Raw genomic sequence first — 11882 nt, 5'->3', positions numbered from 1 at the left:
TCAACAAGTATAAACAAGAAACATGCATGCATGGAGATCCCTAATGTCACCAATATGATGTCATAGTGATGTCATAGACTCAAGTTGACAATGGGTACTGGATTGAGTAGTCTGAAAACAGCTGCAATGGTTACTCTTGTCTTGACGCAACAGGTAACCAGAGTCCTTCACATATATGGCGCTATAGCACCAAATATGGGAAAGTGCCATATATGGGCAGACATACTGTACGTCATAAACGGGTCATGATGATTCATGGGATCTGGTAAAAAACAACACACAACTCCTTGTACTTCTTAATGACCTAAACAGATGAAATGGACCAGAGTGGTAACTCTTCACGGAGCAGTCATAGATAGCTTCAACACATAAGTTTGAGGTGCAGTTCAGACGCATACACACAAACACTGATGTCACTTTCGGCTCAGCAGTCGTTCCCGCCGGAGGCCGGCGGTTACGGACAACAGGGCCTGGATGCCCTCATAGAGCTGGACAAAGGCCTGAGGTCGGGGAACGTGGGGGAGCAGTGCGAGGCCGTGGCACTCTTCCCCGAACTCTTCCACAAGTACCCGTTCCACTCACTCGTCAATTCGGCCTTCCTCAAGCTGGCCGACGTATTCGCGGCGCCCGGGAACAACTTCCTGCGCCTCTGCGTGCTGAAGGTGGCACAGCGGAGCGAGAGGCACCTGGAGAAGATCCTCAACGTGGACGAGTTGGTCAGCCAGGTGTTCAGCGTGATGCGCAGCAACGACCCCGTGGCCCGGGCCATCACCCTCAGGACGCTGGCCAGTCTGGCCTCCATCATCCCCCCTGACAGGAAGAACGTGCACCACAGCGTCCGCCAGAGTCTGGACTCTGGCGACGGTGCCGAGGTCGAGGCGGCCGTATTCGCCGCGGTGAGCTTCTCGGCGCACTCCAAAGACTTTGCGGCTGCCGTCTCCAACCGGGTCGGGGAGATGATCCGAGGTCCGGACACTCCCGTGGACCTGAAGCTGAAGTTGATCCCCGTGATGCAGCACATGCACCACGACACCAGACTGGCGTCCGGCAGCAGGGAGCTCCTGACGCAGCTGGTCAGCTCGTACCCGTCCAGCGCCATGGTCATCGTCACGCTGCACACGCTCACCTGGCTGGCCGCCTCCTCTCCCGTCCACGTCCCCGAGCAGCTGCGGCTCCTGTTCCGCCACCTGAAAGACGACCCCAGAAGATCCGTGAAGAGGCTGGCCATTCAGGACCTGATGCTCTTGGCCAAGAAGGCTCCTCACCTCTGGAGCGGAGAAAGCACTCGGACCCTGTGCGAGTGTGTGCAGAGCAGCCCTTACGTCCACCTGAAGCTGGGCATGTTGGCCGTCCTCTCGGCGCTCTCTGGAACCGTCGCCGTCAAGCAGCGCTCGTTTCCTCCGCAGCTCGACGAGCTCGTTAAGCTGGCCCGGGAATGCTGTTACCACAGCAACTTGGCGGTGGTCAAGCACGGGGTGGTCATCCTCACCAACGTCACCGTCTCCTGTCCAGAGGAGAAAGACGCGGTGCAGCTGGAACAGACTTCGATGCTGGGAGTGCAGAGTCTTCTGGTGCTCTGCAGTCAGGACCACGCCGCCAGAGCACACGCCACGCTCCGTGTGGCGCTCACCTGCCTGGTTCGGCTGACGAAGGGTCGGCCGCACCTCGGCCCGGCGGCCGTGGACTTCCTGCTCTGTCAGCTCCGATCGTCCTGCAACTCCTGTCGCGTGTTCACGTGCCGTGCCCTGTGCGCCATCGCGACCCATCTGCCAGTGCTCGGGGGCGATTGCGTGCTGGAAGATCTGGCGGAGCTGTGTGACAGGGCGTCCGGAAGCTCCGCCGCCGCCGACAGGTGCCCGTCGTCGCTGTCGGCCGAAGCCAAGTCAGTCGCCGAGCAGCAGCTGGAGAAGGTGGCGGATGGCTGGACGGCATACCAAATTGCACGCCAGGCCTCGCACCTGGGCTTCCACAAGCTGTCCGCCAAGCTGTACGGGAGCCTACGGAGCCGTGTGACGTCGGAGCGTTTCTACTTCTGGCTAGACGGCCTGAAGGAGTTCTCCTGGGCTGAGAGCTGCCTGGCTCGCGTGCGCGACGGAGACGTTGTGGGCGCCCTCACTGAGGCCCTGTGCTCGTACCAGAAGGCCGTGGCCTCACTGGCGGCGGCCGGCACCCCTCCGAGCCCGCTGTCCTTCCAACGGGACTTTGTGAGGCTGCGCACGGACACCCTGCGAGCACTGCTGCAGCTCCTCTGCACCTGCAACAGCCTGAAGACCAGCCCCCCTCCTGCCATCGCTGCCGCCGCGTTGGGAAGCGAGCCGCGGCGGTGTGTAGGAGGACACGTCTCCACGCAGATGAAAGGCTCTGCGGAGGAGTTCCGGCACCTTGCGGCTCTCTATGCCGACTTGCATAGGTCGTCGTTTGACGCGGACCTCGCCACTCTCCGCGGCGTGGAGCTGCAGCAGCAGAGCTGCTTGCTCGTCTCTCACGTAATCGAAGCTCTGATGCTTGACGAGCCGCGGTCGGACGGCTGTCGGGGCTTCGCCGGGACACACGCCGGGTCTGCCCGGACAGAGAGTGAGCACGAGAGGTGTGTGACGTCGGTGTTCGACCGCATTCTGGAGGAAGTGGACGGACTGAGCAGGAGACACCCTCCCGCCTCGTATTACATCCACGCAGCTTGCCTCTGTGACGCCGCCGTGGCGCTGCTCGAGGTGCCACTGCCCTTCCCACGGTATTTCTTCCAGATGCTCCAGGCGACCAGCATCAAGCTCGCCCTCTCACCGTCCCCACGTACCCCCAATGAGCCCATCCCCGTGCAGAGTGGTCAACACCTAGCTCTGAAGGTGGAGGGGGCGGTGGTGCACCACCACGGACCCACCTCGCCACCGCGACTCTTCCGAAAGGTTCGTTCGGTCTGCCTCGCCATCACGTCCGCTCTCCAGGGTAGAACCACCGGGCCCGACGGCGACGGCAGGATTCCACCGGAAGCCCGGAACGAGCAGCGAGTTCAGCCTCACGGCGACTACTTCAGCACTCGGTTCCTGCTCGGTTTCTCCGCCCCGGGAACCCACGTGGTCACCATTGAGGCGTCGGTGGTGGATGAAAGTGGCGCCGAGTGGAAAACCGGGCCAAAGGTGACCATGCTGGTCAGGTCCATGGACGAGCCGTACGCTCAACAGCAGCAGCAACAGGCCAGGGCCCAGCCTGGTCCGCTACAGAATGGGTATGGACGCTTTTCAGATGGTTGACCTGGAGTGAGCAGTGGTCCTCAACATTTATGTCTCAGGTCACCCCTGGATATATATAAATAAATATATATAGCCTTTTCATCCACGGCACCACCTGGATTACATTTGTTACTTTATAGCACCTTTTGTTATATTACATAAAACCGGAGAGAATATCAGTTTCCATTAGTGCAGACTGATAATAACTTGACGTGCAGCTTGGTGAAGAGAGTTGGTGTAGAATAGATGGTAGAATCACACCTGTGTGAAGTGAGGAGCGCTCTCATCATCATACATCATCATACACCATCTCATTGCAGCCAATCCCAATTTGCGTTCTCACTTTTGTCTTCAATGTACAGTATGTGTTTACACAATGTTTACTCAAAACTGACCATTCATTGTCAATGGCATTCAATGTTTGTGTTTGCACAAACACACAACTAGCCATTCATTGTCAATGGCATCCAATGTTAATGTTTGCACAAACACTCAAAACTAGCCATTCATTGTCAATGGCATTAAATGTTTGTGTTTGCACAAACACTCAAAACTGGCCATTTATTGTCAAAGGCATTCAATGTTTGTGTTTGCACAAACACTCAAAACTGGCCATTTATTGTCAAAGGCATTCAATGTTTGTGTTAGGACAATGTTTGTGTTTACACAAACCCTCAAAGCTGGACATAGGAGGCCTTCAAAAATATAGAAGAATATTATAGTAGCTGCACAACACTACTTCAATGACAGGCTACTTCAGAAACACAGATTTTGGAAATAGCAGATCTGCAAGCTCACATGCTATAATAGCCAAAGTGTACATAAAGCTGAATTGAATTCTACACACATACAACACATTCTGCATTATTTCGCCTGGTTCCCTTTCATATAGTCAAGACATTAGCATGTGAGACATTGGGTATTCAGACATTACATTGAGGGGAGTTAGAAACATGCAGTCACTTTATTCTCCCCTCCATAACAATAATGAGTTAATACAAAAAGTATTCTGAACAACATTCTACAGAAATAGGCATGCATTCACAGCATATTTTACAATGTCTTATAGTAATTTATACTCTCATGTGGTCTGTAAATCATAAGGTGAGCTGTCCGCGTCTCTTGGGCGAGCTGTCCGTCTCTTGGGTGAGCTGTCCACGGTTCAGGTGAGATGTCTTCACTTTCTGACATGTTGGGGTGATATGTCTCTGTATACTTTCCGCGGGTTGAGTTGGTAAAGGGGTGAGATATCCAGCATTCAGCTGAAGAATGGTTCACGTTCATTCTCCCATTGGAAATGAATAGACTGCTTCCCGTCTCCTAAACTAAAAACATACGTTTACATTGCCAAAGCAAAAAGTGGAACAATACAATGAAAACAAAATGTATGTATAATTGAAAGTCAGAATCTCCAATAAATCACTTTCTATGTACCAAGATCACTCGATGCAGTGGGGGGGAATACACACAATGATTAGTCTTTAGGGTGGTTGTGTTCCATTTGATATCTTCTCCTATCACAGCAGTTCACACATCTTGCTGCTGTGTTTGCACATTGTTGTAGGCCTACATCACCCAGCAGATATAGGAGTTTTTTGTCATTTGTCATGTTTTCTAAATATCCGGGTGATTGTAATCTGTGCTAAGTATGGGCCTCTGATGTCTTGGTACAGTGGACAGACGGTTAGGATATGTATAGCTTGCCGTTTCCAATTAATTTTTTGTGCAGTGGGTGCATAGTCTGTCTTCTCTCGGGAGAGAGGTCTGACTATGAAGACCTTTCTCGATCGCAAGACTTTGTTCACTGAGTCTGTACCGAGTTACGATTTTTCTTTGTATCCACTGATCTTTCCGAGGTTGCTGTTTATACAAATCCTGCAGGCCGCGGTATGTATTTGGGTCATATTTGTCTCCACTTTTGTGGAATGGCGTTATCAGCCCTTATTACATGGCTTGGTTGAATGCTTGATTCTGATTGGTCAATCGCTTAATTCAGCGGTGAATTATGTGTCGATAACAGACCGCTGCCTAATCAAACCCTCTGAGCACCAGCTGCGCCCCGCTTGATTTACTGCTGTTTACAACATGACAGCCATGTAAACACACACACACACACACACTAGTGACACACAATGTCATTTACAGCTAAACATTGCTCTTATTTGAGCGAGAAATAGACGAAGCAGGACCCGAAAATGGATTCTATTTGATCAACTCACTTCCTTGTTTTCCGACAGTGCTGCAGCCCTGCAGCTGCAGACGCAGCCAGCACGAACTTATGGGATACTTTTTTTGTTGTGTTTTGGGTCAATGTATTAATTTATGTTAGTTAGCCATGTAATAAGCGGGATAAAACTTCAGGGAGTGTAACCACCTCGGCTTCGCCTCTGTGGTTAAACTCCCTGTCGGTGAATTATCTTCCGACAATGACCACCTAGCCAGATATTATCCCTTACTTGATTCCATGTGCTGGGGAAAATCCCAGAGTTGAGCACGATAAATGTAATATGGCCAGTTGGAATTTGACGTCAGTGGATTTTATCATTTAATTTAGAATACCGTCCGCTAGTATAGCCTCGGAAACCCAGACGTTTAGGAATCTAATGGATTCTGACTGTAGGTTTTGTATATCTTTTATTTGTTTTTGCTCTTTGTTCTTCTCTATTGGGCCAAAGAGGCTAGAAAAATTGTTCACCCATATGTCTCCATTTTCGATGGGTAGTTGTCTCCACCAGGCCGAAGGCATGGGGAGAGAGTATGTTTTGCACTCCGTCCGTGTGTGTGGGTGTCCGTCCGTCCTTCCGTCCGTCCTTCCTTCCGTCCGTCTGTGTACAGCTAATCTCCGGCACCGTTAACCCGGTCGATGCCAAACTTTGCACACACACTCCCTGGATGCCAACGATGAACCTCTGCCCCGCATTTTCCAGAACGGCCTGTTATAGCGCCACCATGAGGCAGCTTTTCACATGTTTTACCTAAAACTGCACCGATCTGCATGAAACGTTGCATGCCCACTCCCTAGAGGCCAAGGACAAACCTTTGACCTTCATTTTCCGCATCTGCCTTTTATAGCGCCACCAGGAGGCCGACTTTTGTAAAACACATTTTTTGATATTACTCCTCCAGATTCTGTCCAAAAATCTCACAAATCGTTACACAGTATCTCTATGGTCATGTGCTCAAGTCGGATCTGTCCGATATTTCATATTCCATCCTAATTGGCTATAATTGGCTTTCACAGTTTGCAAGATTGCCCCGTTTTGAACAAAAGCCTCAAATCATGAACGCAGCATGCAATTTACGTGAAATCTTTCACACATTTTCTTACTGGGCTGAGGAATATACCCCACCCTTTTCACATTGGCCTGTTATAGCGCCACCAACAGGTTGATTTTTGCAAAACACATTTTTGGAACAAAATGCCTCAAATCATCCAATTGCCATCAAAGGCAAACATGTTTATATCACTCCTAAACATTTTGATAAACATCTCACACAGTCCTATCCTCCTGGTGGAGACCTGTGCCCAGAAGGGCACTTTTTCTAGTTTGTCCTGTTTTAGTTTGTTAAGTTTCTTCCAGTTTTCCCAGAAGCTGTAGTCATCAAATTCCATCACAAACGTGCAATGACCATCCCCGATCGGTAGATGGAGCCATTGTCATCCTGGGAAATGCTGCACCCATCAGGTAAGCTTCACCCAAGAGTTAACCAAAGATAGTTGATCTACTATAACTATCACCATGTGACGCATTGCAAGCTTGTAGGTACGCCATTTTCAGGTGACCAAGTTGACCCTTAAAAAACAATCTTGTGAGCAGGCAACTTCTTATCACCTGACAGGGGGAGTTGCAGTGGCAGGACGTACCCCATGCAAACACGTTATTCCACCCAGCTACTTATAGAGACCAGGATTACTTTCTCTGACCAGAGATTACATTCTAACCCCATTCTACAAGTGTGTAAGTGTGTTGTATGTAACTCTATTGCCAATAGACATAAGCCAAGGCATAGTGGAAGTGGATTGTATTTATTTATTTTTTTACACACCATGTGTCAAACCATGTGACTTCCATTGGAGTCAAGCATTGTGAGCTTGCATCAGTCAATAAATCTCATGCATCAGCTATACATCAATCTGTTGTGCACGTGTGATTCAGGCCTTACACTGTCTTCCGTTGTGCCATTGTGAATTATACATGATTATCTGACGGATACTAGTTAGCCGCAATTTGCAACTCTAGATTTTTTTATAATGGGATGAATCTAGAGTTGCAATACCCTCCATTGACTCCCCAATCATCCTTTTGCGCTTGCGATCTGCTTGTCTTAAACGACGTTAAACTCACCAACATTGCAGCTGTAGTCCAAGCTTGAATTATTCTCTTTCAATCTGCCGAGCTTGTTTTTCATAAAAATCCCCCGTAGACATGTTATGAGCTACTTTCTGTCAAGAAATTCTGTGCAAGTGATTCTTTTTCTAAGTGCTGGAGTTTGGAAGCGCTCGTCGTAAATCACTGAACGTCCCTGCATTCATCTGTTTCGCATTTGCACATAATGCAGGAGGCAGCAGCGCGACCCCTTAATACAAACGAGCGCTTCCAAACTCCAACATTTCTTCTTCTTGACAGAAAGTAGCTCATAATTGCGGCTAGGATACTAGTATACATGTGAGAGGACATGAGGATAGAACCCTGGCTTGTTCATGTCATGTAATATAATTAGAACATAGTACACACAAAGCCACAGACCTACACACAAAGCCACACATGAGCGGTCTGCACCGCTCAGAAATAGTGAAAACAGCCAATATGCAAGCTCCCAATGAGTCTCAATGTCACGCATTGTGAGTTTGTAGATTGCCTTTTTTTCCACCATAAAACACCATCATCAGGTATTATGAGATTCAAGATTTCTTTATTTGTCATTCTTTCCAAATGCAGCAGCAGAAAAAATACGTTTCTCCTAGTTAAAAGACAGCACAGGCTCATACAATAATAAATATATCAAGTGCAAGACAATACTCTGAATATAAATAAGTCCTAAAAAACTACAGGAATCCATAACAAAGATAAATAGAATAAGAAAAACATTAAAAAACTGAACATAAAGTTCATGTCATCAGTTCATGTCCTATCTGCCAGGGATACTAAAGTTCAAGAACAAGAAGTTATTATATAAAGATTATATAAGGAGGAAGATTTTTTTGTGTACATTATGTTAAAATGTCGTTTTTATGTAGACACACCCACCAGTTCATTAAGAATGCCTGGTAGTTGGTGGTGAGGGCACTGATGGGTGGTGATCCACCTGAACTGAAGCCACACCCATAGCTGTTGTTGTATGATAAAGGGGGAGGGGTTAGGGGAGGGGATGATATTGTGATGTCACTATATCACTGTTTTTTTCATTGGCACGTTTGACTGGCAAGGTTTCAGCCTCCAGGAAGAAACCCTAAATACAAAGGGAAGACATCATTGCACATAACAACCACACCAAGGGGTCTAATGAAGTACTGTCACCTCATAAACACATGAAAAATCACACCCGTGTGAACTGAGTGGTGCAAAGTCTTATATAGTCTGATCAGCTATGTCAGTGATGTCACACACTAACCACGGACACGTACACAGGTACACAAACATAGATACAGACAAAGCTGGTTGTTGGAGTGGTTTGCACCACTCAAAAACTGGAAAAGATACATACATCATGGCACTCCATCTTTAAAATAATCACACGAGGGGCTCTCTTATCATCATCATAATTTTTCGACCACGGTTGAGATCATGGATTTCACAATGCCATGCCAGACTTCCCGGTCTTTCATTGCCTTCCCCAATTCCTGCTTACTGATGCATGTGTCCCTAGCGATGACGTCAGGGAACGACAGTTTTCTACCTTTGATCTGCTTTGAGGCAGGATTCCAGAGAAGAAGGGAAGATATAACCTCATGATCAGCTCTGTAGCAGTGGCCGGCAAACTGTGTTCTTCTGGATCGGACTAGTGAAGAAACACGGGGAAGGTATAGCCGTGTAGAGAAGTCGATGGGTGGCTCTTCCAGTTATCATCATACATCACCATGCATCATCTCATTCTGGGCAATCACAATTTGCGTCCTCACTTTTACGTCTTCACTTTTCTGCCCTCACTTTTAGCTTCATGTACTTTGCTCAGCCAATCAAATCATCGCTATGGGGTGATCAGCCAATCATGCCCAGTGGGCATAGAAGCCCACTGGGCATAGGAGCCCCTCAAAAATCACACTTGCGTGAAGTGAGGGCACCTCTTTCATTCATTGCAGATTTACTGTCACTACAGCATATACATTACCAGACATGAATGCAGTGTGTTATTGTATAAAACAAAACCAGTCACAAGATGTATTCATATTGATCCACATGATGTCAAATGATATTTACTGCTCTAAACAAAAGCCAGTGCCCTAAACAAAATTCCATATAGACGTGGCAGGCCCCAATGGAGACCCAAAAGAGAAATTTTAAGTTATTTAAACAAACATTAAAAGTCCATAGACTTGCTGCCATATGACATAATTTCAAAAGCCAGCCGTTGGGGGGCCTTGGCGGTCCAGGCACCTTGACTGGTAATCCAGTCTGGCAGTGTTCCGCGGGTTCGACTCACAATTCCGACTGCCTTTACTGCATGTCACCCCCCCATCTCTCTCCCCATTTCCTGTCAGCCCACTTTCTATCTACCCCTCACAAAACATAAAACAGGGAAAAAAGAAAGATGTTCCAAGCTGTCTCCATATAATGAGCATGCAACCCGAGACAGAAAATGTCTCCATGACAATTCAAACCTGTTACCATTGAAATGCAAAAGATATAACCTAAATGTAATGAATCAATGGAAACCCGCTTGTAACATAATAACTGGATCCATCGCAACAGTGTTGAAATGTTCTGAAATGTGCTATAGCTAGTGAGAGCACAGGACACTTTTTTGCATGTTTTCTTAAAGGTATACACTGATGCAGTGTTAATTTTTTCGACTACAACAATTACTACCTTTTTGAGTCTCCCCTATGCCCAGCTTTGTATGTTTGTGTGTACCCCATAGCAATGCTTTGTTTGGCCAATCAATACATATTTGCGGGATTTGACAAACTTTACGTGACATTTGAGCCACTTGTTCCAATATGAGCGGTGGCGAACATACCAGCACTTCATTTTGTTCGACAAACTTCTGACCTCTTTGACCCATGCACGTTTCTCCAGTCGCCCCGTGATGCTCCGCTGGGCGGTGCACCTGAAAGGGGCTCCGAAGCAGCGTCAGATCCACGTCGCGGTGGCAGCCGGACACCAGCTCTTCTCGTTCGGAGGACACAGTGACTTTGGGGACTTCCAGATGGGCGTACACGTCTTCAACACAGTGTCTCTGCGCTGGAGCAAGTTGCCTGCGGCGTCGGACGAGAGAGGAGAGCGACCCAGCGAGGTCCCTTCCATGCGGGTTGGCCACACGGCCGTGCTGATAGAAGACACCGTCTACATCTGGGGGGGTTGGCCCTACTGCCGCGCCGTCTACGCCTTCCATGTGGACTCCCGCACGTGGTTCAGACCCGAAGCCAGCGTTTCCGGAGCTGTCCCGGACGCGAGGTACGGCCACTCGGCCTGTGCCTTGGGGGCGGCCATGTATGTCCACGGAGGCCACACCGACCTGAAGGGACCCGCCAACGACATTCACGTGCTGGACAGCGGCACCATGGTCTGGTCCGCGATCGACACTGGAGGCACGCCGGCGACCGCGTCGGAGCACCACACCGCCACCATCATCGGGACCAGCATGTTTGTGTTCGGGGGATGGGGGGGCTGGCTGAACCAGTGGGACGACTGCAGCAACGTCCGGGTGTTCGACACCGAGACCCACTGGCTGAGCACACCGTGGTCCGCGCAGCGCCACCGGCCCAGGAGACGCGTGGGCCACGTGGCATTCGCCTACGGCGGCGAGCTGTACGTGTTCGGCGGCCGCAACCTGAGCCGGACCTTCAACGACATGTGGAAGTACACCCCGGAGACCTTCTCCTGGCGGAGGGTCGAACCCAAGGGCAAGGACCCCTGCAGGATGCACAGGATGTGCTGCTGCATCCTGGGAGATCGCGTTGTGCTCTTTGGCGGATACAAGGCGAGCAACTTGGCGCCCAGCGACCTCTACATCCTGGACCTCAGTCCCAGTCTGAGCACGCTGTGCAAGCGAGCTGTCCTCCGCTACGGCCTGAAGCAGGCCGAACTCCCGTACGACCTGAGGTGGGAACTGGCGGCCATGACGACAAAGAAGCCGGCACGAGCGCGGAGAAAAAAGACAAAGCAGGGAGCTCACTGAGGCAACATATCTGTAGGAGTAGTAGCGAGAAGTGTGTTGTGATGGAAAATGGACAATGGCGGAATATTGTTGGATCTGGGCGTGGCCTGTATGGGGCATTGCATAGAGATCCAAGAATAGCACGGACTTTTCTTTTGTTTTTACAGTATGGCCTACGGCCGTGGTGGAAAGAAACAAATTACATTTACTTAAGTACTGTACTGTAAGTACAATTTTGAGGTATTTGTACTTTATTTGAGGATTTCCAACTTTTACTTCTGCTCGACTACATCTCAGATCCAAATATTGTACATGTACTCCACTAAATCGTGGATC

The 11882-nt window shown here is 49.2% G+C and overlaps 1 protein-coding gene across 1 annotated transcript; it reads left to right on the top strand.

The window, feature by feature from the left end:
* Positions 1 to 410: 410 nt before the first annotated feature.
* Positions 411 to 11567, top strand: LOC306921207 (integrator complex subunit 7-like; the record flags this gene model as incomplete). Its single annotated transcript, XM_079498318.1, has 2 exons — positions 411 to 3223; positions 10466 to 11567. 2 exons carry the CDS (start codon positions 411 to 413, stop codon positions 11565 to 11567), a joined length of 3915 nt encoding a protein of 1304 aa, XP_079354444.1.
* Positions 11568 to 11882: the final 315 nt, after the last annotated feature.

The sequence above is a fragment of the Electrona antarctica genome, assembly GCF_951216825.1.
Source record: "Electrona antarctica genome assembly, chromosome: 4".
Lineage (NCBI taxonomy): Eukaryota > Metazoa > Chordata > Actinopteri > Myctophiformes > Myctophidae > Electrona > Electrona antarctica.
The sequence above is the reverse complement of the archived record's forward strand: the minus strand, read 5'-3'. Positions and strand labels throughout refer to the sequence as shown.